Source organism: Trachurus japonicus, chromosome 11 (genome assembly GCF_045865225.1).
Source record: "Trachurus japonicus isolate A0001 chromosome 11, Traja_1.0".
NCBI lineage: Eukaryota > Metazoa > Chordata > Actinopteri > Carangiformes > Carangidae > Trachurus > Trachurus japonicus.
The window spans coordinates 5,761,768-5,787,506 of record NC_140917.1 but is presented as its reverse complement, the minus strand read 5'-3'; the positions used below and the strand labels follow the sequence as shown (position 1 = coordinate 5,787,506).

Sequence of the window (25,739 nt, the reverse complement as noted above, 5' to 3'; positions counted from 1 at the left end):
GTACATGTAGAAAACAATCAGAAAATGTTGAAAAGTGCAAATGATGACCAAGATCATTTTAAGTCATAGAAGTTTCACTTACAGGATGAAGGCCATTAGGCTAAAATGAGAAGAAGAGAGAAAATGTATCAGTCACAGTTGTTAATGACAGGATGCAACAGGACTCACCTGTTTCCCTCATTTATAATTTTTTTTTGTAAATCTGTGAACATGATTGTCAAGTATTGTAAAACTCAGATAATTATTATGTTTTTTCTCTTACCTGTCTTCTTTTTATAAACCAGGAATCCAGTGACAGAGATGAGGACGAGAGCGAGAGGAACCAGAGCAGAGATGATGGGGACGGTCGTGTTACTGGGCTTCTCTGGTGAATATAAACAATAGTGACTTTAAAAATAAAGTAAAAAATAAATAAAAAATCTAAACAATAACACATTACTACCTTTTGGACGTCTGCACCAACCAACCGAGGTGAAATTATTGTTACAATCTGTCAGTTCATGATTGTAGGAGCCATTTCCACCTACTGGCTATGGGCCAATATCCTCATTGTACCAGGTGTAAAGCTCTACACATTGTTTTTACTAGACACGCGCTGCAGACCTGCACTAGCAAGCACGTTTATCTCGTCTATGCAGCCCATTAGTGGCTAGGGTTAGGGGCTTAGCTGCTATGATGTCACAGCGAAGTTGACCTTTGACCATTTGGATATAAAATGTGTAAAATAAGTGTAAAGTTACATCATAGTTAACAAACAGAACCAGCCCACTCCCATTACCCTGGCCTGCTCTCCCTCCCATCAGAAGCTGCCTGTATACAACATCTATTGCACATCTGCACACCCAAGGTGAGGGATCCTTCGTCTGTTGCTCACCCTGAGGTTTCTCCATTTTTTCCCCTGTTAAAGGGGTTTTCTTAGGAGTTTTTCCTCAGTCGGGTCTAAGGGCAGAGGTCATGATGTTGTGTAAAACCCTTTCAGACAAACTGTTTGTAAAGGCTATACAAGTACAATTGCCTTGTCTTGCCTTGCCTCTACATTTGAGCATAGAATTGAACAAATTCAAAGGAATGCTCTCAAGGTGATACAATGTTTTCTATCTTTCAGGTCTGGCCTGTCCAGTGAAGCGTGGAGCAAGTGACATCAGTTAGTTTCTTCTAATAGTAACTGGTTTATTATTGAGTTTTAGTGAAGATGAATAAGTTACTAAACTGGAAAATTCTAAATACCCAACAAACCACAGACATGACGTCACATTCAGGAGCTGCTGATGTCTCTCTTACCCATGTTGGTCCTGATGTGAGCTTTGTCCAGTTTGGTGACGATGTCGTCCTTCACTCCAGAGAGCTGAAACACACAGTCGTACCTCCTCCAGTCTTCAGCTTTGACTGATGAGACGTCCAGGTCAACACTCATCTGGAAGGATCCATCATGGTTGGGGAGGATCTCTCCTTGGTCCACGTCCTCATGAAGCTCCTCTCCATCTTTGGTCCAGAACATCAGGGCTCTGTGAGGGTAGAAACCTGTAGCGTGGCAGCTGACTGGAGAGGAGGGAGTCTTCTGGAGGAGAGACACTGAGGGGGGGGCTTGGGGGGAGGAGAGAGAGATAGAGAGAGGAGGAGTGATAATAGTGGTGATTCAGTCTGATTGGTCAATATCAATATTGTTGTGATCATCAAACTACAGTACATTAGGTCATGTGACTCTACCTGTTCTCAGCAGAAAGTTCTTCCCATAGTTCAAGTACGTCTTCAGCCACTCAGGACAAATCTGGGTGTGGAAGTACTCATTCTGTTTTATTCTTCCTTTCTCAGCATCCCAACTCCGTTTGGTGACGACAGCCTCTGGTTTCAGAGCCGTCCATGTCTGTGTCTTCAGGTCCAGTGATATGAAGTCTTCTCCATCATAACCATACTGAAGAAAACCAGTAACTTCTCCAGTCTCATCGTCCCATTCACATCCATTCATCCTTTGTAAGATGTGAACACCTGAGACAGAGACAGTTAAAGGACAAATGATGTCTCCTCTGGTCAGATGATCAGTTTTAGACCTTTCTCACAGTCCTCTGCTGCTCAGGATTTAAAAACATTTAATTAGTAATTTATATCTGTAGGAGAACAATCAGAGGACTGAATTTTGTGATTTATATTATGGTTGGTTATGGTTTATAAAGCCTATTGTTAGGCCGGACCTCAGCCTCTCTGTGACATAGTTTATTTATGAAGTGATGAAACACACTTGTAGTTTCACTTTGAAGAGTCACTGACACTGAATCAGTTGGTTAACATAGTTCAGCAGCAAAACAACATTAAATATAACATAATACAGACTGTACCTACCTCCACTGTGGTTAAAATGCTGCTTGACCTGGTGAATCCTGGATCTTAAAACAGGCAGAAACTCAAAACACTCTATGTTGTACCACTGCAGATGATCAGGGTGATCATCAAATGCTCTTTTCGACCAGGTCTGTTTTAGTTCCAGTGTGTTTGTGTGTGTGTCACAGTATCCTGCCTCAATGTCATCAATTAATGCAACAGCCACAAACTCAGGGAGGTTTGTGTCTCCAGAAAACAGAGTGGAGAAAATCTTCAGGCTGTGTTTCACTGTAGAACAGACAAGGTTTTTATTATAAATATAAACCTTCACTCCTCATAAATGTGATGTATTCAGTCAGATTCAGCTGAAAATCCAGTTGAGATAAAAGTGAAACCAAATCATGCTGAGCAGAAAGTAAAGTTAAGAGTTGAATAAATATTTACCTGCGGAAGAACTGTGGCAGAGAAGAAGAAACAGTAACGTCCTCATTTTATTTTATTTTTAAACATCGCTGTGTCCTCAGGTTGAAGTGTTTGAGCTCAGTACATGGTTACTGTGGGAAAACGGAGCAGCACACGGCGCCGCCCTTCTGTCTTGCATCCAATTTCCGTTTTGTTTTGCCAAACTGGCGACTTTCTCCCGAAATCTCCCGACTTTCCAAATCCTCTGTTTGGCGATTTATTTTGTCAAAACCCACTAGCGACGAATCTCGCGACTTTCTGGTGTTTCTGAGACTGTGACGTGAGAGCACGGAGCACCGTAACCTACTGTCCTCAACAAGCACCGGGAGCTGCTGTGAGCCCCCCCGCCTGACAGACGGACAGAGAGGAGACCCACTTCACTCCGTGTCCCGACTGCGAGTGAATCGCGCTTGCGCAAAGAGTAGGCACACATGTGTTAATGAAAACTTCTGTCTTTATCTACAAACTCCCTAGATTTCTCTGTACTTTACTTCATTTAATCCAGAAGTGGAGCCCTAGTTTGCATCTCCTGATTCTCTCTCATTTCACAAATAATGCAGGAGGAGGAGTTGTCCTGAAGGATCCACAGCAGATTAGTTTGACCTCATCTGATTCACACCCGACAGACTGTATAGTCTGAAATGGACCTGATCATTGCAACATAAATCAGAATCAGAGTCAGTCACTTCCTGTCAAACAAGGAAGGATATGACCATCCATGACTATAATGTGAGTCTTTCATCCATCCATATCCTCAGGAATTAAAAAATCTTGATGCTTTCTAAAGGGAAATAAATACGCATCACAGGAATTTTCCTCTTACATCCAGATATCATTAATTTACATTTAGATGTGGAAATTCTGAAACACCACTTTATTTTCCCACTGAACAATCAGAGACAGAGTTTTAGTTGATGCAGGTATAGAAACAGGAAACAGAGGATCACACTGAACTTTACACAGAAACAACTGTGATGAACTCAGTGAAGCTGATTGACAGTGTGTTTAATTAGGTGGGTGATTCTACCTCAGTCTAAAGACAGATTGGTTATAGATGTGTGATAGATTTATTTCACATTTATGTACAGATCTAAATATACAGATGACACTCTCAGAGCTTCAGAGTAGAAAAGCAGCTGTCACTCAGACTCTGTTTACAGAAAATAATCCCAGAGCTTCAGGTTGGATTCAGGTTCTCAGTGAGTTCAGAGTCACCAGGAGCTGTAAAAGTCACAAACATGTTGTTAGTCCACTCATCATCACACACTGAACTTCCTGTCTGGACAGTTTAGTTAAAGCTCTTTAACCCACTGTAACGTTCATGTGTTCAGAGGCAGTAGAGGAAAAACAAGTTGTACTTACGAGGTGCAGGGAGTTCAGCTGAAAACAGAAGAGAAGAAGTTGACTTGTCAAACATTTTCATATTGAAGTGTAGAGTTTCATCAGACTCTGAGTCTTGTCACTTGTTGCTTTATCACATTTTGACTCAGTGTTGCAGCCTGGACACAAACATCCACTCAGCTGCTGGACTCTCTCACCTGTCTTCTTTTTGTAGACCATAAATCCAACGACAGAACAAACGAGGACGACGACAAGAACAACCACTGCAACAACGACGGTGATGGTCGAGTCACTGGACTTCTCTGTTCAACAAAACACAAAGAAACAAAACCATCATCACACAATGTGCAGGTGAAGCAGCTTAGAGCAGAGACTCATGAGTTCATCATGTGTCACTTACAGCTGTAAGGTGACATTTATACCAGAGTGAAGTGATTTCTCTCCTTACTGTTCTCAGAACAGTGTTCCCGAGCTGATGTCTGTTTACATTCATCTGGTAATTTACTGCCCCCTTGTGGAGGCAGCAGGTTATTGTCTCTGGAAACTTGTCAACCATCTCTAGTTTGTGCACAGTGCTGCCCTGCTGCACTTAAAGGGCATTTCCAGTCATAATCAATGTTTACCTCAGATATCAGGTCACCTATGATCAGTTCATTTCATACCATCCACACTCCCAACTGCAGCGTGTGGACGATTGTATTCGTTTTTGTTCAAGAATCTATTGTTTTTTCAATGTTCATTGGCTACAGACTAATTATAAAATTGCTCTGTGGTCGCAAGTAACGTCCTTTTGACCATCATTAAAAAGTTTTAATTTGCTTTACAGTTAAATTAAATCAATAGACTTATCACGGCTTCCGCTCTCATAAATCTATGAGGGACGTATTCTCTGAGCCGGAAAGAAACAAGGCCAAAGGCGTGGTAAGTCCGAATTTTAATTGACTTTAATTGTAAAGCTAATTTTAAAATTTAAATAATGGTCAAAAGTATGTTACTTGCGAACCAAAGAACAATTTTAAAATTAGTCCAGAGCCAATTAATATTGAAAAAAACGACAGACTCTTTAACAAAAACAAATATAAACGTCCACACGCGGCAGTTGGGAGTATGGATGGTATGAAATAAACTGATAATAGCTGACCTGATATCTGAGGTAAACATTGATTACAACTGGAAATGCCCTTTAATTGATGAGGTTTATTAACCAAGAGATGAGCTGCTCAGCTTTTAAACCACTGTATCTATGTTCACAACTGTTGTTGGAGATGAATTCACAGCTCAACTGTAGAACAAAGACTAAAATACCCAACAAACCACAGACATGACGTCACATTCAGGAGCTGCTGATGTCTCTCTTACCCATGTTGGTCCTGATGTGAGCTTTGTCCAGTTTGGTGACGATGTCGTCCTTCACTCCAGAGAGCTGAAACACACAGTCGTACCTCCTCCAGTCTTCAGCTTTGACTGATGAGACGTCCAGGTCAACACTCATCTGGAAGGATCCATCATGGTTGGGGAGGATCTCTCCTTGGTCCACGTCCTCATGAAGCTCCTCTCCATCTTTGGTCCAGAACATCAGGGCTCTGTGAGGGTAGAAACCTGTAGCGTGGCAGCTGACTGGAGAGGAGGGAGTCTTCTGGAGGAGAGACACTGAGGGACGGACTGAAGAGAGAGACAAGGAGTTATGATACAGTGGTGAATCAAGCTGATGAATCGTGACCATCAAACTACATCAGGTCATGTGACTCTACCTGTTCTCAGCAGAAAGTTCTTCCCATAGTTCACGTACATCTTCAGCCACTCAGGACAAATCTGAGTTAAGAAGACTGAAGTATAGTGGCTTCCACCTTTCTCAGCATTCCAAATCTGTTTGGTGACGACAGCCTGTGGTTTTGTAGCGATCCATGTCTGTGTCTTCAGGTCCAGTGATATGAAGTCTTCTCCATCATAACCAAACTGAAAAAAACCATCAACTTCTCCAGTCTCATCATCCCATTCACATCCACTAAACGACTGTAAGATGTGGACACCTGAGACAGAGACAGTTAAAGGACAGATGATGTCTCCTCTTTTAGACCTTTCTCACAGTCCTCTGCTGCTCAGGGTTAAAAAACAGATTATTTTTGTTGACTACTACTAATGTTGACTGGTTATTATGTTGATGCTCAGTAGATGGACCATTGTTTAGCAGCCAAATCATTAAATATAATATAAAACAGACCGTACCTACCTTCACTGTGGTTAAATTGCTGGTTGACATGTTGAATGGTGGCTCTGTGGACTGGCAGAAACTCAAGACACTGACCAGCGTACCACTGTAGATGTTCAGGGTGCTCATCCAGTCCTCTTTTCATCCAGGTCTGTTTTATTTCTACTGTGGTTGTGTTGCTGTCACACTGAACAGTCTCAACGTCATCAAGCAGCGCCACGCCCACAAACTCAGGGAGGTTTGTGACTCCAGAAGACAGAGTGGAGAGAAACTTTACAGCGTGTATCACTGAGGGACAGACAAGGTTTTTATTATAAATATAAACCTTCATAATTGTGATATATTCAATCATCAGAGTCAGTTGAAACACTAGTTGAGGTGAAAGTGAAACCAGGTCATGCAGCAATGTGATGCAGTAAGAGTAAAACCCAGAGCTGAGCAGAAAAAAGTATGAAAAAAGAAAGTGAAGAGTTGAATAAATATTTAAATGTGATCCTACCTGCTGATGAACTGTGACAGAGAAGAAGAAACAAAATCCACGTTTTCACTTTGTTTTCCCACAGACGATCGACGGATCGATGATACAGACACTTTAACATCCTGTCCATGAATAACAAAAAAGGAGAAGTGACAAAATCCCAATATTTGTCACTATGGGCCTGAAAATAAAAAATAGAAACTGGACAAACAGGAAGTTTTTGAAGCACACGGTATTAGAAGAATAAAACGGTATTAATGTATATATACAGTATATGACAGCGTTTGAATAGCATAGTTGGCTAAATTTATTGTTGTGACCCTGGCTTCACATGTATTATCAACTAACTCTCAGCAATCAACCAACACACATTCTAAACTGTTCTTGCACCAGAGCTGAATGACAAACTTAAACCTTTAACAATTAGGAGAACAAGCTAGCAACAGAGCCAGACATGTTTCATTATTTGTGTCATTGATTTATTTTTCAATAAAATCGTCTTTCTGTGTTTTGCAGTTTTAATAATGTGATACATTCTCCTACTTACACATACAGTACATACTCCTGCAATACCGTGGTTTGGCCAGGAGGTGTCACTGTTTCCAATGTTAACAGCATAGAGCCATTTCTACCAGACCTGCTCCTGGTCAGGTGAAGTATGACGACCTGTACGAAGCAGATGAGACTGTTTCTTTCAGACAACAGAAGCAGTGAGAAATCTTAATTAAACCTCAACATTTCTCTCACACAAGATGGTAACTAACCGATCATCCAGAGGGACCAGAGGGAGGAAGTCTTCAGTCACCATGGCAGCACAAGATGAAGACGGATTTACAACATGCCGCCAAACGTTTGGCTGAATGGACGGGTAATTGCAAGAAAAATATCACTGTAACTGGAGTCACATATGAACAGAGAAGAATTAAGTTTGGAAACGTGGAGACTTTATTAAAATGTGAACAATAACAACAACAAAGACAGAAAACCCCATTCGACAAAGGTGACCAGCCATTAGACCCTTCAGTAGCCTATAGGTGTCAGTCTGTGTTGCCACATAGTATGAAGCTCCTGCCTAAATCACGTGGGTGATCCATTTGCTTACAAGTTAATTTTCATATAAACACAAATAATATAGGCTATAACACAATGTGCACATGGCACACTCATAAGGTGCCATCACTGTTTATCTGGTTCCACCAAAACCTGTTATCATATTGTCACTTGACCTATCTTACCAAAGAAATCATGCTAACTGACACATAATTCTTTAATGTATTTCAAAAACCACAAAATATCAAATATTAATATTATTTACCACACATTGTAATCATACAGTTTCTTTTACTTTAAGCTTTTCTACTCTTTTGTTTCCTTCTTAAGATAGAATCACACAAAGGCATGTGAGATCAGCTCAAAGTACCTTTATAATTCAAATGGTTTCATATTTGAATTGTCACTGTTTAAAGACCTTGTTTTTTTTATCCAGTAAAAGTATTTAACAAAACACAGACCTCTGTTAAAATGCCAGTCAAATCTCAAAACTACCAAGGCCATTGAATTGACTAGCCTAGATGCTGATTTAAAAAATATATATATATATACACACACACAATATACACAGCTCACTCGTTAACTCCGCTATAGCACACAGCATGATTAAGATGTTAAATGTTTCAAATTCATCTATCTAAAATTAATTTATTTGGACTTTTCCCTCCCATCTGAGATTGTTTGTCTGTCAGGTTTTTGGATTCAAACTCTCAGAGAGTTCAGAGCTGCTGTCAGGAGCTGTAAGATCAGAAACACAGTTTATGTGAAACTTTTCAGCATTACATGTTGAAAACAATCTGAAAAGGTTGAAAAGATCATTTTAAGTAGAGTAAGATAAGTTTCACTTACTGGGTGGAGGCTGTTTGGCTAAAATGAGAAGAAAATATAAAATGCTTCAGTCACAGTTGTTTATGACAGGATGGAACAGGACTCACCTGTTTCCCTCATTTATGCCTTTTTTTGTAAACCTGCGAACATGATTGTGAAGTATTGTAAAAGTCATTAAATCAGGTAATCTTTTCTCTCTCTCACCTTTCTTCTTTTTATAAACCAGGAATCCAGTGACAGTGATGAGGACGAGAGCCAGAGGAACCAGTGCAGAGATGATGGTGATGGTCGTGTCACTGGGCTTCTCTGGTCAGTATAAACAGTAACACATTAGCTACTACCTTGTAGATGGATGTCTGCACCAACCAGCCAAGGTGAAAATATAGTTACAATCTGTCAGTTTATGGAGCCATTTTGTCATGTTTGTGTGTATGAATTGGGCTAGGTGTCCTCATGTCCTCACTGTACCAGGTGTAAAGCTCTACATAGGAATTTTCTATCAGGTGTCATGTGTTGCAAGTGTATCAAAGAATGGACCTTATTCACACCGGTAATGGATTTTTGCATATTTGGTGAAGATTATTGATCAATGAGAAATAAAAGAACATTCAATGAAGAAGTGAAACTGGAAGTCATTTGTTTTCACTAGCCACACGTAGGGCTGCCACGATTAGTCGACTAGTCACAACTACGTTGACCATTAAAATCGTCGACAACTAATTTAATAGTCGACGCGTCGTTTTTTGTTTTTTTTTTACTTTGTTTTTCACTCAAAACTGCTGCAGCACCTTCCACACACGCAGCCGCCCACCACACACACGTGCGCTCACTCACTCAAGGTGAGTTAGTACAGGTGTCCTCTCTCTTCTCTCTCTACCTCTCTTGTCCGTCATCAAGCGGCACCGCATAGCTGCTACAATGAGATGATTTACTTACTAAACTGGAAAAAGCTAAAATACCCAACAACCCACGGACATGACGTCACATTCAGGAGCTGCTGATGTCTCTCTTACCCATGTTGGTCCTGATGTGAGCTTTGTCCAGTTTGGTGACGATGTCGTCCTTCACTCCAGAGAGCTGAAACACACAGTCGTACCTCCTCCAGTCTTCAGCTTTGACTGATGAGACGTCCAGGTCAACACTCATCTGGAAGGATCCATCATGGTTGGGGAGGATCTCTCCTTGGTCCACGTCCTCATGAAGCTCCTCTCCATCTTTGGTCCAGAACATCAGGGCTCTGTGAGGGTAGAAACCTGTAGCGTGGCAGCTGACTGGAGAGGAGGGAGTCTTCTGGAGGAGAGACACTGAGGGAAAATCTGGAGAGAGAGAGAGAGAGAGAGACAACAGGTAAGTTAGACTGGTGGTCGTTGGTCTCCACTACATGTTCAGACTCACACATTCATCTTCTGACAGTTGGTCAGGACCAACTCAGGTCTTAAAACAAGGTGATGTCAGACTGAGGAGTGATGATACAGTGGTGATTCAGTCTGATTGGTCGATATCAATATTGTTGTGATCATCAAACTACATCAGGTCATGTGACTCTACCTGTTCTCATCAGAGAGTTCTTCCCATGGTTCAAGTACGTCTTCAGCCACTCAGGACACGACTGAGTTAAGACGTTCCCATGGCCTTTCATTCTCTCTTTCTCAGCATCCCATCTTAGTTTGGTGATGACAGCCTGTGGTTTTGCAGCGATCCATGTCAGAGCCTTCAGGTCAAATGACAGGAAGTCTTCTCCATCATAACCAAACTCAACAAAACCAGTAACTTCTCCGTTTTCCTCATCCCATTCACATCCGCCCAACCTCTGTAAGATGTGGACACCTGAGACAGAGACAGTTAAAAGACAGAAGTTGTCTCCTCTGGTCAGATGATCAGTTTTAGACCTTTCTCACAGCCCTCTGCTGCTCAGGATTTAAAAACAGATAATAAGTGATCATTATTTAAAGCAGAAGTAAGCGATCTGGTCGTTTTGGGTAACTTCCTGTCAGCAGATGGAGTTAGCAGTCCCCGCCCTCGTCTCTACGTCACCACATTCATGCGCATCCCTTGGCTGCACACACAGAGAGGACCGCCCCTTTATGCCGTTCTCTCTCCTCATTGGATAAAGGTTGTAGGATACAAGGAAAGTTTTCTCCTCGGTTTACAGCAGAGCAGAGTGACTGACAGACCCGTGTTTCAGACCAAACACTCTATAGAAGTGATTGCTGTCGGAAGATATAACTATTTAAGACTTATATTAACACAAAAATTCTGCTTTAAAATATATCTGTAGGAGCCACAAACAATCAGAGGATTAGATTTTGTGGTTTATACATTGTCAGGCTCGACCTCAGTTTCTAAGTGACACAGTTTATTTCCTGAGGTCTCAACAACATCAGTGATGAAACACATTTGTAGTTTTACTTTGAAGAGTCACTGACACTGAATCAGTTGGTTATCATAGTTCAGCAGCAAAACAACATTAAATATAACATAATACAGACTGTACCTACCTCCACTGCGGTTAAAACTCTGCTTGACCTCTTGAATAATGGCTCTTAAATGAGGCAGAACCTCAAAACACTCTCTTTTGTACCACTGCATTTGTTTAGGGTTCTCATCCAATGCTCTTTTCGACCAGGTCTGTTTTAGTTCCAGTGTGTTTGTGTTGCTGTCACAGTATCCTACTTCAACGTCATCAATTAATGTAAGACCCACAAACTCAGGGAGGGTTGTTGGTCCAGAAAACAGAGTGGTGAAATACTCCAGGCTGTGTTTCACTGTAGAACAGACAAAGTGGTAGCACTACATAATACGGCCCGCGACTTACAGCGTACCTACCGCTCTCTTGCCGCGTAGGTTGCCGCTTATTTCACACAAGTACTGAGTAACTGCAGCTCACTTTCCCCCCTGTTTCCCCCGTGCATTTACAGTGTAACTAGGCTGCGTCTTAGCGCGTAACTTACATCCTGCTTCACACCAACTTCCACAGAAGTACAGGGTAACTCTCGCTGTTTTACAGTTTAACTAGGCTGCGTCTTGGCACGTAACTCCTGTCCTACTTTACACCAAATTACACAGTAACTCTCGCTCACTCCGCCACTAATTACCCCGCATTTTACAGTATAACTAGGCTGTGTCTTAGAGCGTAACTCCCGTACAATTACGTCCTACTTTCCCCGGACTTACAGTGTAACTCCTGCCAGGTACATTAGAAATTAAATAGTCTACTGTACAATATGTTGCAATCCATGTTTTCCAAAAGTGTCAGCAGCGACATTTCACCTCTATTTCAGAGATTTATTATTCATTATTTAATTGTATGGTTTGGAATAGGTGAGAAATGGGTATAGAGTGTGGACATTTTCCAATACAGTAACAGGCTGGCTGGTAGCAAACTTACCTCTCTAAAATGCACATCTATGAAAGTCTAGTTCTGTCATCCAAGGGCAAAACACAAACTATACAGTAATACATCCACAATAATGAGTCATTCGGAGAGTTAGAAAATGTTTTTATTATTTATTAACCAGAAAACACATGACACATCCACATCCATGATCATTCATAAACTTTAAGTACAGTAAGTACCCTACTGTAAGTGAGCACTGTTACCCCTCCTTAGTCTGCACCTACACAGTAGCTGTCATGCACCTACACACTACTTGTCTTAGAGTTACCCAGTAAGTAGAGGGTAACGGGCTGTATTATAAAGTAATGGCTGTTACTCCCTCCTTAGTCTGCACCTATACAGTAGCTGTCATGCACCTACACACTACTTGTCTTAGAGTTACCCAGTAACTAGAGGGTAACGGGCTGTATTATAAAGTAATGGCTGTTACTCCCTCCTTAGTCTGCACCTATACAGTAGCTGTCATGCACCTACACTGTACTTGTCTTAGAGTTACCCAGTAACTAGAGGGTAACGGGCTGTATTATAAAGTAATGGCTGTTACTCCCTCCTTACGCTGCACCTATACAGTAGCTGTCATGCACCTACACTGTACTTGTCTTAGAGTTACCCAGTAACTAGAGGGTAACGGGCTGTATTATAAAGTATTCTTTGTTATTCCCTCCTTAGAGTGCAAATACACTGTAATTGTCCTGCAACAACAATGTAGTTGTCCCGGAGTTACCCAGTACCTACAAAGTAGCGGGCTGTATTATAAAGTATTCTTTGTTATTCCCTCCTTAGTGTGCAAATACACTGTAATTGTCCTGCAACTACACTGTAGTTGTCCTGGAGTTACCCAGTACCTTCTACTACAGCTGTAACTACTGTCTAAGTAGAACCAGTAAGTTAGAACACAGTTTGTTTCACGAGATAACATCATCTGAAAGTACAGTAATACAAAGACAAAACTAACTGAAGTGTCCCTGACATCATAAAATAACAGATTTCTACTGGCTTTTGTTATTTACATTAAAGCCTCTGGAAACCCAAATCCACCAAAGCCTCCTAACCATGTATTTTAGGGTCTTATGTACATATTATTAAACATGTAAAAATAATTAGAAAAAAGTTTCCATCCAAATTGAAAATATTTGTCTTTTAAGGTTTTGTACAGTAGGTTTGAATTGGGCGGAGTTATCTCTGGGATTTATCACGCAATAAATCCTACCCACTCATAAATCGCCACGTCAGTTCTCTCACCCAGCCCCCCAGTGGCGGCGAACAAAACCGTTCTGCTAACGGTCGCTCCTCCACTCCTCTCAAGTCCTCACAACCAGAGCCATGTCAACCCGAGTTGTGTGTGTGTGGCGATTAGCTTTTAGCATTCATTAGCTTTCCAGCGCGACCTGCCCTGTCTGTCTGTCTGTCTGTATGTCTGTGCCAAAACCCCTCACATCTCCAGCCGATACAGCCGTTTCTTTTATGTGTGTGTGTGTGTGGGGGGGGGGGGGCCGGGGGGGGGTGTAAATCCGCGATCAGCATTTAGCCTTTATTAGCTTTCCAGCGCGACCTACCTTGTCTGTCTGTCTGTCTGTGTGTGTGCCCACAACTCCTCACAACTCCTCTCTACATACAGCCGATACAGCCGGTTTTTTGGGGGGGTGAGGGGAGGGAGGGAGGGAGGGTGTGTGTAAATTGGCGATTAGCTTTTAGCATTTATTAGCTTTCCAGCGCGACCTGCCTTGTCTCTGTGTGTGTGTCAGTCAGCCCCTCCTGGCGCTCACACAGACATGAGTGACGGTTAAAAGCTTTTTTTTTCTGTGAGACTACGACCAAAGACGGTTATGACGCTCCAAAACGAAGCTGGTAGACTAGTTAGCTGCTAAACAGCATCAATCAATCGATGCACGTCCTCCGGTGAGGACTTTTTTTTTTTTTTTTTAATGGTCGCCACTGACGTGTTGCTATGACAATGGAGCTGTCAATCATAGCGTTATCTGCCACGCCCACACTGTCCTGACCAGTGGCATCAATAGTGCCTCAATAGCAAAATGAGCTGTTTTTAAACAAGGTTTTCTAATAGTTATGAATAGTTATTGTCACTCAGACTTTTGTGGATGCTTAATGAGGCACTTGACTTTGATATAATATAAGCATTTTTACCATATATAGTCAGGTTTCCAAAGGCTTTAAAGTTCAGTTTTGTTCCTTCTGTTATAAACTGTTTCATTTAGTTTTGATCCATCTGTCTGGTCCTTCTAGGTCTAAAATAGTCAGTCAAGTCAGTTTCATTTGACAAAATGTACTTTCTAAGTTAGAAGAGTCAAGTTGAAAAGATTGTTGTGATACTACTATCACACTGGAGTGTGACACTCAGTAATGGAGACTGGATGGGCTCCTCCATAAAAGGTGATCTTGATCTTGATCCAGCTCCTTGGGTCAAGGCAGAGATCAGGGTCATGGGTGGCGTGCCATCTCCCTCGTCAGGTACCATTTTCATGGCATCTCAAAAACCTCACCTGTGTAGAAACATAATTATATATTGTATCATCAACTTCATCACATAAATGCATCACTGTAAAACAAAGTGAGAAAATTAATAACTTTGAACGGTACAGTTTTTCTCATCATGGAATAGGTACTTAATCCCGGTTTTACCTTTCACATCATAAATCATTAGCCTTTTAAACCATAACTTGTAAGCATATTAATCAATTACAAATTATACATATTTTTTTCTTTAACTATTGAGTAAATATTTTAACCATTTAAAAATCTTCAATTTTACAAAATCAATGCTATGACCATACTGTTTCACAACTGTAGGCTGCACCAGTACATTATTGTTACTCTTGACTGTATTCATCATACCATTCATGACCAACAGTAACGTTAGCTAATGGAGCTAATGTGGACAGTACTAACACAAATACAGTTCCCGGTTAGCGTGGTTCAGGGGAAAACACACACTATTATCTTTAGCACAAGCTAACATTGCTAGCTGCGTTAGCATAGCTACTTAACTCACCAAGAGGTTGATAACGCGGTCAAACTGCCGTCGCACAGGTCCTCGGTTCATCCCTCTCGTCTCCCGGGGTGTTTGCTCTGTGTTTATATCAACATATCACATCGTAGACATTGCATAATTTCCCTCATTTCTCCACTTCGTCTCCTCCTGTCGTCCCTGCGGCCGTGTGGTGTCAACAAGCTCCGTCCTCGCTGTGAGGTGGGACTTTCTACCTTCTCAACAGGCAACCAATGGCAAGTGAGCAGCTTCTGGTCTGACCAATGACAGATGGTCAAAGGTGAGTGACTGTGATTGACAACTTATTTCATCCTATTTGACAACCACAGTCTCTCAGATTTGACCATCTGTCATTGGTCAGACCAGAAGCTGCTCACTTGCCATTGGTTGCCTGTTGAGAAGGTAGAAAGTCCCACCTCACAGCGAGGACGGAGCTTGTTGACACAGCCAGGGACGAAAGGAGGAGACGAAGTGGAGAAATGAGGGAAATCATGCAATGTCTACGATGTGATATGTTGATACAAACACAGAGCAAACACCCCGGGAGACGAGAGGGATGAACCCAGGACCTGTGCGACGGCAGTTTGACCGCGTTATCAACCTCTTGGTGAGTTAAAGCAGATATCAGTGGAATGTTTTTGTTAATATAAGTCCTAAATAGTCCTATTTTCCGTCAGCAATCACTTACATGAAGTATTTCAGCCTAAACACGAGTCTCTCCGTCACTCTGCTCTGCTGTAACCCGAGGAGAAAATTTCCTTGTGGGATACAAGTGTTATCCAATGAGGGGAGAGAACGGCATGAAGGGCTGTGTGTGCAGCCAAGGGATGCGCGTGAATGTGGTGACGTAGCACGAGGACCAATTGATGCCTGACAAGGGCGGGGGCTGCTAACTCATGGTGCGTTCAAGGAAACTCGTACTTTGTGTTTTTCCTTCCTGTGAAGTCATACCAGTTCGATCTGGTACGAGTTCACGGGTCGGAAGTTACGAGTGGCCGTTATAGGGAACTTTCACAGACAACAGGACGGTAAAAACACGAGCTACGGGTTACCTGGAACGCTACCAAGTCGTAGTTGTGACTTGAAGCTGTAACTTACGGTTTCAAAAGCCTGCCTTGAACACAGCATTAGCCGAAACGGCCGTGCCGCTGTTATCTGCTTTAAGTAGCTATGCTAACGCAGCTAGCAATGTTAGCTTGTGCTAAAGATAATAGTGTGTGTTTTCCCCTGAACCACGCTAACCGGGAACTGTATTTGTGTTAGTACTGTCCACATTAGCTCCATTAGCTAACGTTACTGTTGGTCATAAATGTTATGATGAATACAGTCAAGAGTAACAATAATGTACTGGTGCAGCCTACAGTTGTGAAACAGTATGGTCATAGCATTGATTTTGTAAAATTGAAGATTTTTAAATGGTTAAAATATTTACTCAATAGTTAAAGAAAAAAATATGTATAATTTGTAATTGATTAATATGCTTACAAGTTATGGTTTAAAAGGCTAATGATTTATGATGTGAAAGGTAAAACCGGGATTAAGTACCTATTCCATGATGAGAAAAACTGTACCGTTCAAAGTTATTAATTTTCTCACTTTGTTTTACAGTGATGCATTTATGTGATGAAGTTGATGATACAATATATAATTATGTTTCTACACAGGTGAGGTTTTTGAGATGCCATGAAAATGGTACCTGACGAGGGAGATGGCACGCCACCCATGACCCTGATCTCTGCCTTGACCCAAGGAGCTGGATCAAGATCAAGATCACCTTTTATGGAGGAGCCCATCCAGTCTCCATTACTGAGTGTCACACTCCAGTGTGATAGTAGTATCACAACAATCTTTTCAACTTGACTCTTCTAACTTAGAAAGTACATTTTGTCAAATGAAACTGACTTGACTGACTATTTTAGACCTAGAAGGACCAGACAGATGGATCAAAACTAAATGAAACAGTTTATAACAGAAGGAACAAAACTGAACTTTAATGTAAATAACAAAAGCCAGTAGAAATCTGTTATTTTATGATGTCAGGGACACTTTAGTTAGTTTTGTCTTTGTATTACTGTACTTTCAGATGATGTTATCTCGTGAAACAAACTGTGTTCTAACTTACTGGTTCTACTTAGACAGTAGTTACAGCTGTAGTAGAAGGTACTGGGTAACTCCAGGACAACTACAGTGTAGTTGCAGGACAATTACAGTGTATTTGCACACTAAGGAGGGAATAACAAAGAATACTTTATAATACAGCCCGCTACTTTGTAGGTACTGGGTAACTCCGGGACAACTACATTGTAGTTGCAGGACAATTACAGTGTATTTGCACTCTAAGGAGGGAATAACAAAGAATACTTTATAATACAGCCCGTTACCCTCTAGTTACTGGGTAACTCTAAGACAAGTACAGTGTAGGTGCATGACAGCTACTGTATAGGTGCAGCGTAAGGAGGGAGTAACAGCCATTACTTTATAATACAGCCCGTTACCCTCTAGTTACTGGGTAACTCTAAGACAAGTACAGTGTAGGTGCATGACAGCTACTGTATAGGTGCAGACTAAGGAGGGAGTAACAGCCATTACTTTATAATACAGCCCGTTACCCTCTAGTTACTGGGTAACTCTAAGACAAGTAGTGTGTAGGTGCATGACAGCTACTGTATAGGTTCAGACTAAGGAGGGAGTAACAGCCATTACTTTATAATACAGCCCGTTACCCTCTAGTTACTGGGTAACTCTAAGACAAGTAGTGTGTAGGTGCATGACAGCTACTGTATAGGTGCAGCGTAAGGAGGGAGTAACAGCCATTACTTTATAATACAGCCCGTTACCCTCTAGTTACTGGGTAACTCTAAGACAAGTACAGTGTAGGTGCATGACAGCTACTGTATAGGTGCAGACTAAGGAGGGAGTAACAGCCATTACTTTATAATACAGCCCGTTACCCTCTAGTTACTGGGTAACTCTAAGACAAGTACAGTGTAGGTGCATGACAGCTACTGTATAGGTGCAGACTAAGGAGGGAGTAACAGCCATTACTTTATAATACAGCCCGTTACCCTCTAGTTACTGGGTAACTCTAAGACAAGTAGTGTGTAGGTGCATGACAGCTACTGTGTAGGTGCAGACTAAGGAGGGAGTAACAGCCATTACTTTATAATACAGCCCGTTACCCTCTACTTACTGGGTAACTCTAAGACAAGTAGTGTGTAGGTGCATGACAGCTACTGTGTAGGTGCAGACTAAGGAGGGAGTAACAGCCATTACTTTATAATACAGCCCGTTACCCTCTACTTACTGGGTAACTCTAAGACAAGTAGTGTGTAGGTGCATGACAGCTACTGTGTAGGTGCAGACTAAGGAGGGGTAACAGTGCTCACTTACAGTAGGGTACTTACTGTACTTAAAGTTTATGAATGATCATGGATGTGGATGTGTCATGTGTTTTCTGGTTAATAAATAATAAAAACATTTTCTAACTCTCCGAATGACTCATTATTGTGGATGTATTACTGTATAGTTTGTGTTTTGCCCTTGGATGACAGAACTAGACTTTCATAGATGTGCATTTTAGAGAGGTAAGTTTGCTACCAGCCAGCCTGTTACTGTATTGGAAAATGTCCACACTCTATACCCATTTCTCACCTATTCCAAACCATACAATTAAATAATGAATAATAAATCTCTGAAATAGAGGTGAAATGTCGCTGCTGACACTTTTGGAAAACATGGATTGCAACATATTGTACAGTAGACTATTTAATTTCTAATGTACCTGGCAGGAGTTACACTGTAAGTCCGGGGAAAGTAGGACGTAATTGTACGGGAGTTACGCTCTAAGACACAGCCTAGTTATACTGTAAAATGCGGGGTAATTAGTGGCGGAGTGAGCGAGAGTTACTGTGTAATTTGGTGTAAAGTAGGACAGGAGTTACGTGCCAAGACGCAGCCTAGTTAAACTGTAAAACAGCGAGAGTTACCCTGTACTTCTGTGGAAGTTGGTGTGAAGCAGGATGTAAGTTACGCGCTAAGACGCAGCCTAGTTACACTGTAAATGCACGGGGGAAACAGGGGGGAAAGTGAGCTGCAGTTACTCAGTACTTGTGTGAAATAAGCGGCAACCTACGCGGCAAGAGAGCGGTAGGTACGCTGTAAGTCGCGGGCCGTATTATGTAGTGCTACCGACAAAGTTTTTATGATAAATATAAACCTTCACTCCTCATTAGATTCAGCTGAAAATCTAGTTGAGATAAGAGTGAAACCAAATCATGCAGCAGTGACACAGGAGTAAAACCCAGAGCTGAGTAGAAAGTAAAGTGAAGAGTTGAATAAATATTTAAATGTGATCCTACCTGCTGATGAACTGTGACAGAGGAGAAGAAACAGTAACGTCCTCATTTTATTTTATTTTTAAACGTCTCTGTGTCCTCAGGTTGAAGTGTTTGAGCTCAGTACATGAAAACGGAGCAGCACACGGCGCCGCCCTTCTGTCTTGCATCCAATTTCCGTTTTGTGTTGCTGACTTGGCGACTTTCTCCCGAAATCTGTCGACTTTCCAAATCCTCTTCTTGGCGATTTATTTTTGAGAAAAGCCACTAGCGACAAATCTCGCAACTTTCTGGTGTTTCTGAGACTGTGACGTGAGAGCACGGAGCACCGTAACCTACTGTCCTCAACGAGCACCGGGAGCTGCTGTGAGCCCCCCCGCCTGACAGACGGACAGAGAGGAGACCCACTTCACTCCGTATCCCCCACTGCAAGTAAATTGCGCGTGCGCAAAGACCACACACACTTCAACGTAACCTCGCATCTTCACCGTGTTAAAGGAAAATTCCTGTCCTTATCTACAAACTCCCTAGACTTTTCCACAAGGAACTGTACTTTACTTCATTTAATCTAGTGGAGCCCCAGTTTGCATCTCCTGATTCTCATTGGTATCTCTCTCATTCCAACAGTAATGCAGCAGGAGGAGTTGTCCTGAAGGATCCACAGCAGATTAGTTTGACCTCATCTGATTCACACCCGACAGACTGTAAGTCTGAAATGGACCTGATCATGGCACCATGAATCAGAATCAGAGTCAGTCACTTCCTGTCAAACAAGGAAGGATATCCATCACATTTTTACATTTATAAATTGATTTCAATGTGAGTCTTTCATCCATCTATATCAATGTCAATGTCAATGTCAATTTATTTATATAGCACATTTCATATGGCAAGCATAAACTCAATGTGCTTCATGATAAAAGCAAGATGCAATACATGTGAGTACATATTAAAACAAAAAGTTAGTGCATATTAAAACAGAAGCCAATGTGTTAAGACAAACAAACAAACAAGCAAAAAACTAATTAAAAGCTTGCGAGAACAGGTAGGCCTATGTTTTAAGATTATGCTTAAAAGAAGATGTTGAGCGGAGTTCAATGGGCAAAGAGTTCCATAGTGTTGGACCATAATAACTAAAAGCACCTTGAGCTGATTTTGAATGTATACGTGGTATATTGAGAAGAGATTTACATGAGGATCTGAGGTATCTGTCAGGTGTATACTGGGTGAGCATGTCTTTCTCCTTTCTCCGGCACTGAGATCCTCAGGAATTTAAAAATCTTGATGCTTTCTAAAGGGAAATAAATATGTAGCACATGAATTTTCCTCTTTCCTCCAGATATCATGAATTTAATTTACATTTAAGTTAAAGGTACTTTATTAATCCTTTGCAGGAAATTACAATGTTACCGACAGCAGAAGACAGCACACACGCATCATCCACAAAAATACACAATAACAACAACGTTGCACAACCCGTTAAAACATGTGTAAGTGAATAAGAGCAGCAAGGTCTAAAATAAGATTTAAAAAGAGGTACATTTAGACATGGATATTCTGAAACACCACTTTATTTTCCCACTGAACAATCAGATCCCAAGTCTGAGACAGAGTTTTAGTCGATGCAGGTATAGAAACAGGAAACAGAGGATCACACTGAACTTTACACAGAAACAACTGTGATGAACTCAGTGAAGCTGATTGACAGTGTGTTTAATTAGGTGGGTGATTCTACCTCAGTCTAAAGACAGATTGGTTATAGATGTGTGATAGATTTATTTATGTACAGATCTAAATATACAGATGACACTCTCAGAGCTTCAGAGTAGAAAAGCAGCTGTCACTCAGACTCTGTTACAGAAAATAATCCCAGAGCTTCAGGTTGGATTCAGGTTCTCAGTGAGTTCAGAGTCACCAGGAGCTGTAAAAGTCACAAACATGTTGTAAAACTCTTTAACCCACTGTAACGTTCATGTGTTCAGAGGCAGTAGAGGAAAAACTAGTTGTACTTACGAGGTTCAGGGAGTTCAGCTGAAAACAGAGAAGAAGTTGACTTGTCAAACATTTTCATATTGAAGTGTAGAGTTTCATCAGACTCTGAGTCTTGTCACTTGTTGCTTCATCACATTTTGACTCAGTGTTGCAGCCAGTAAAGGTAAGGTAAAGGTAAAGGTACTTTATTAGTCACATATACAGCATACAGTAGCATCATTTGGGTATGGTGGTGTATGGCACTCGCCATACCTTGACTTTGGTAGAAAATGTTCGGAGTACTGGCACGTATAGATTTTAACCCCTGGTGTACCGGGACTTTTTACGGCGTACCGGGACGGCGTACAGTGTCCTGTTGTAATTCTCTCTGACCGATTCGCGATAGTGTTGCTTCTTTCTCACTGAAGACCATGCTGTCGCTCCTGCTCCTCTCTGCTCCTCTGTCTCACTGAGGGGCGGGGCTGCCTCGCACCGTGCGCTGTGTCTGTGAGAGCGCGTGTACGAGTGCACGCCGCTGCATCATAGATGTAGCTCTGACTGTATAACTCCATGTGCTGCAGACGTGAATGTGGAGCGAGCGAACCTTTGTGAGTTATAAAGCCATCAACATGACTTCCCAGTGGTGCCTGCTAACAACTTAGCCTACCACTTATTCCACATGCTTAAAGCAGATATCAGTGGAATGTTTTTGTTAATATAAGTCCTAAATAGTCCTATTTTCCATCAGCAATCACTTACATGAAGTATTTCAGCCTAAACACGAGTCTCTCCGTCACTCTGCTCTGCTGTAACCCGAGGAGAAAATTTTCCTTGTGGGATACAAGTGTTATCCAATGAGGGGAGAGAACGGCATGAAGGGCTGTGTGTGCAGCCAAGGGATGCGCGTGAATGTGGTGACGTAGCACGAGGACCAATTGATGCCTGACAAGGGCGGGGGCTGCTAACTCATGGTGCGTTCAAGGAAACTCGTACTTTGTGTTTTTCCTTCCTGTGAAGTCATACCAGTTCGATCTGGTACGAGTTCACGGGTCGGAAGTTACGAGTGGCCGTTATAGGGAACTTTCACAGACAACAGGACGGTAAAAACACGAGCTACGGGTTACCTGGAACGCTACCAAGTCGTAGTTGTGACTTGAAGCTGTAACTTACGGTTTCAAAAGCCTGCCTTGAACACAGCATTAGCCGAAACGGCCGTGCCGCTGTTATCTGCTTTAAATATGAGTCATATTTCAGTGCTTGTTTGGCTAACACTAGCTACTTGGAGCACAGTAAAATGAAAGCTCTTATTTGAGAAACACTGTGAAGCTGCTGCAGTCATCTTGTTAAGAACAGGCTAATGACAGCTGTCTGTGGAGTGTGGAGGCTGTTTATCTTGTCACAAATCACAAAAACGTCTAATAAGAGGATTTAATAAACACAAATGTTCTGCACTTCTGATACAAATCTTTTCCACAACTACACAGAACAAACACAGTAAATACATAAACACTGTTGACGAGGAAGAGGGCAGTCAAAACTGAAACACCTACTTCTGACTGAGTCACTGTGTCAACTTGGTTCAACTTGAAGTTGCAGCAAAGTGTGCACTGTCCTAGCATGGCATGGCCAAATACAGGTTAAAGCAGAGGTGCCCATCTAAGAGGTCCTAAGACACAGCCGGGGGCCGATTTACATCTTCATGTTGCTGTGTGCCTGTTGTTTTTACTGCTGTGTTTTTCCTCACCTGTGTGTTTATGCTGGCTCCTTTCTTCATCAGCAAGGTGATGATTTCTGACTGGACAGCCCCAGCCTCTTCTAACAAGACTGTATTGTGATCACTGCCATCTAGCCCAGCGGCAGGGGGACTGAAAGGTGTAGAGAGTATCTCTTGGAGACATAAAATGTTGTAGGAATACATTCTATTCATCTGTGGAATTTGTCATGGCCTCTCCAAGTGACAAATATAGAGCAGCATGTCTTCCTTCTACTGATAAGTATGTAATCTCACTCACTCTGAATGTAAAATTATGTCAGATTAAATATAAAATGATTCTAAAATGAAATAACAGGATTTTCTCTAGTTTTATGATTACAGAAATGTCATAATCTCAGTTCTATCACACGTCCTTATAAATGTATGGACTATGTGTTAGCCATCCGTCCAGTCCAAGTGCAATGCCGCGCTCATTTGTAAGTGTACTAAATTAGCAGCCTCTTAATTCCACCTTCATCATCTCGAAAGCCTGATCTCACCTCCTTGAGAACTGCTAAGACTTCCTCTGCCTTTGTGTCAAATGATGCATCCAGAAATGGATTCCACAGATGCTGCACTTCCTTTTTCTGTTGTTTTTTTCCTCTTCCTAATCTCTCCTTAGCAACACCACAAAAGCCCACAGACACAAGTTAGAAACAATAGATAGATGCATACCTTGATAAATAAAACATATTTTGTCATAAAGTACTTTCTCAGTTGCTAGAACTTTTTGCCCAAAATACAAATTATTGCATTTGACCAAGTTTCTCCAGCCGCGGTGGCTGAAAGCTAACAGCAGCGTGTCCACTTAGCTATCTATGCCTTATAAGTTTTCCCCTTTTCACAAGTAGCATGTTAGCATGCTGACATGTATGATAGATTCCATGGTAAAGGAAGTTGTGAATGTCATTAGTTTTGCAGATAACAAAATCAAAATACAGGACAAATTATATGAAAACTTTCAGCACCAGCAAAGTTAATGTATTACATTTGACCTACATCCTAAAAAAGGGGAAATGATTTTGAAAGTTGTTTCGTGTTGAAAAAAGCATGACTGTATGTCACTGAAGAACATTTCCCGTAAGGCCAACCCAGGTATAGACATGTGAGTTCCCAACTTCCCACACCAGGAAAATACATGCCACCACCTGTCCCATAATTGAAATTTTACTATAATGTTGATGAAAGCAGTCGGTGGTAAGCTGTTGCTTTGAAGTTATAGTTGTCTCTTTATGTTTCCTGTCCTGTTCTGAAATCCAACTTTAGATAACCCATAGTTCAATGATTTTATCCACACAATGGAAAACAAACTGAGTAGGCTACTGAGGGTTTAATATTTTAACAACAGTGTGTTATCTACTTCTTTCCAGCTGCCACATGGGAGCTTTATAGTGGCCTGACACACGGACGTAATTTTAAGGGGGGACACAGGGGACATGTCCCCTGCACTTTTTCCAAAGGCAGGCTTGGTCCCCTGCAGTTTTACCGTCCAAAAACGATGTTACGCTATATTAAACAGAAACGGGTCAAGCATTAGGACCAAGCGGAAAACAGCCGCTCAAGCTGAAGCCTGTTTCCCTTTAGACCGCCCACAAGCTGATCGTTTGGCTCTGTCGTTTCTTGCTAACGTGTGATTGGCCGTCCCTGCTGTCACTCAGACAGATAGGACCGATGCTCATTAATCAGCTGTTTGAACAGAAACAGCCCCGCTGGAGCAGTAGCCTACACACAGACCTCCTCCAGGTAGAAGCTCCTGCTCCGACTGAGGAGCCGCTCCGGTGTGATACCTGTTCAGGTGATCTCCACAGTTTTTTTTTTTTTTTTACCACCACGACCTCACAACCCACCGTCAGCCGAACCATGTAATCATAAAGTTATAAAATCGCGTTCACAGCCCCTTAATTATAATTTCCCAAACACTGATCGCCAGGTTTTGTGACATGATCAGAGCAATGTGACTGATTATAGTCTACACGTACGTGCGTCTGAAGCCTCCATCCACCAATGATCACGCTTGTAATCAGTAATTTCTCACAGTTGGAACTCATTTTTATGTTGGTGCTGATAGTTAGAGTAAAACAGCAGCAAAGGAATTCTGAGTTTCTTCATAAATAAAACTATACAAAAGATATTAGCCTTATATTTTCTTCATTGCAGACCTTTTAAATTTTGGGTTATCTTCACAAGTAGAACAGCCCCCCCCCCCCGGAGCCAACTCAGGCCAGCTGTGTCCCCCCCACCTCTGTGATCAAAATTTCGTCCATGGCCTGACACATGGCATGCTGGATTTGTAGTTGAAGCCCAAGCCTTTCAGGTTGCATCTGTCACAGCTACACTGGTGTGTATGATGATTATTCAAGGATCGTATTCTTTATCACAGTATCTGTGGCTTAATGTGGAAGAGCAAATACAGTGATAAAGTGTAGGCCAGCCCTACTGTTTACATTAAAATGTCCTAAATCTGACTCCATATCTATCAGATAAATATGTCAGGCATGAAGTGTATCTCATAATACTTTGAGTAAACCAGACTCTTTCTCCCAGGGCTCCATAGACACAGTTATCAGCTATATCTAAAATACTCTGTTGTCTA

General features: G+C 41.7%; 2 protein-coding genes across 2 annotated transcripts; both read right to left on the bottom strand.

Moving 5' to 3' along the window:
* Nucleotides 1-233: 233 nt before the first annotated feature.
* On the bottom strand, nt 234-1,982 carry LOC146978021 (major histocompatibility complex class I-related protein 1-like). The gene is made up of 3 exons (XM_085790553.1): nt 1,708-1,982; nt 1,282-1,584; nt 234-364 (listed from the first exon to the last, which is right to left on the bottom strand). Exons 1-3 carry the CDS (start codon nt 1,964-1,966, stop codon nt 234-236), a joined length of 693 nt encoding a protein of 230 aa, XP_085646679.1. The 5' UTR covers nt 1,967-1,982.
* A 2,108-nt stretch (nt 1,983-4,090) lies between these two features.
* On the bottom strand, nt 4,091-19,492 carry LOC146978020 (uncharacterized). The gene is made up of 12 exons (XM_085790552.1): nt 19,440-19,492; nt 11,183-11,451; nt 10,233-10,511; nt 9,680-10,000; nt 8,889-8,990; nt 7,571-7,601; nt 6,821-6,928; nt 6,350-6,618; nt 5,871-6,149; nt 5,479-5,781; nt 4,317-4,421; nt 4,091-4,158 (listed from the first exon to the last, which is right to left on the bottom strand). The coding sequence occupies exons 1-12, from the start codon at nt 19,490-19,492 to the stop codon at nt 4,106-4,108; spliced, it is 2,172 nt and encodes a 723-aa protein (XP_085646678.1). The 3' UTR covers nt 4,091-4,105.
* Between the last annotated feature and the right edge of the window lie 6,247 nt (nt 19,493-25,739).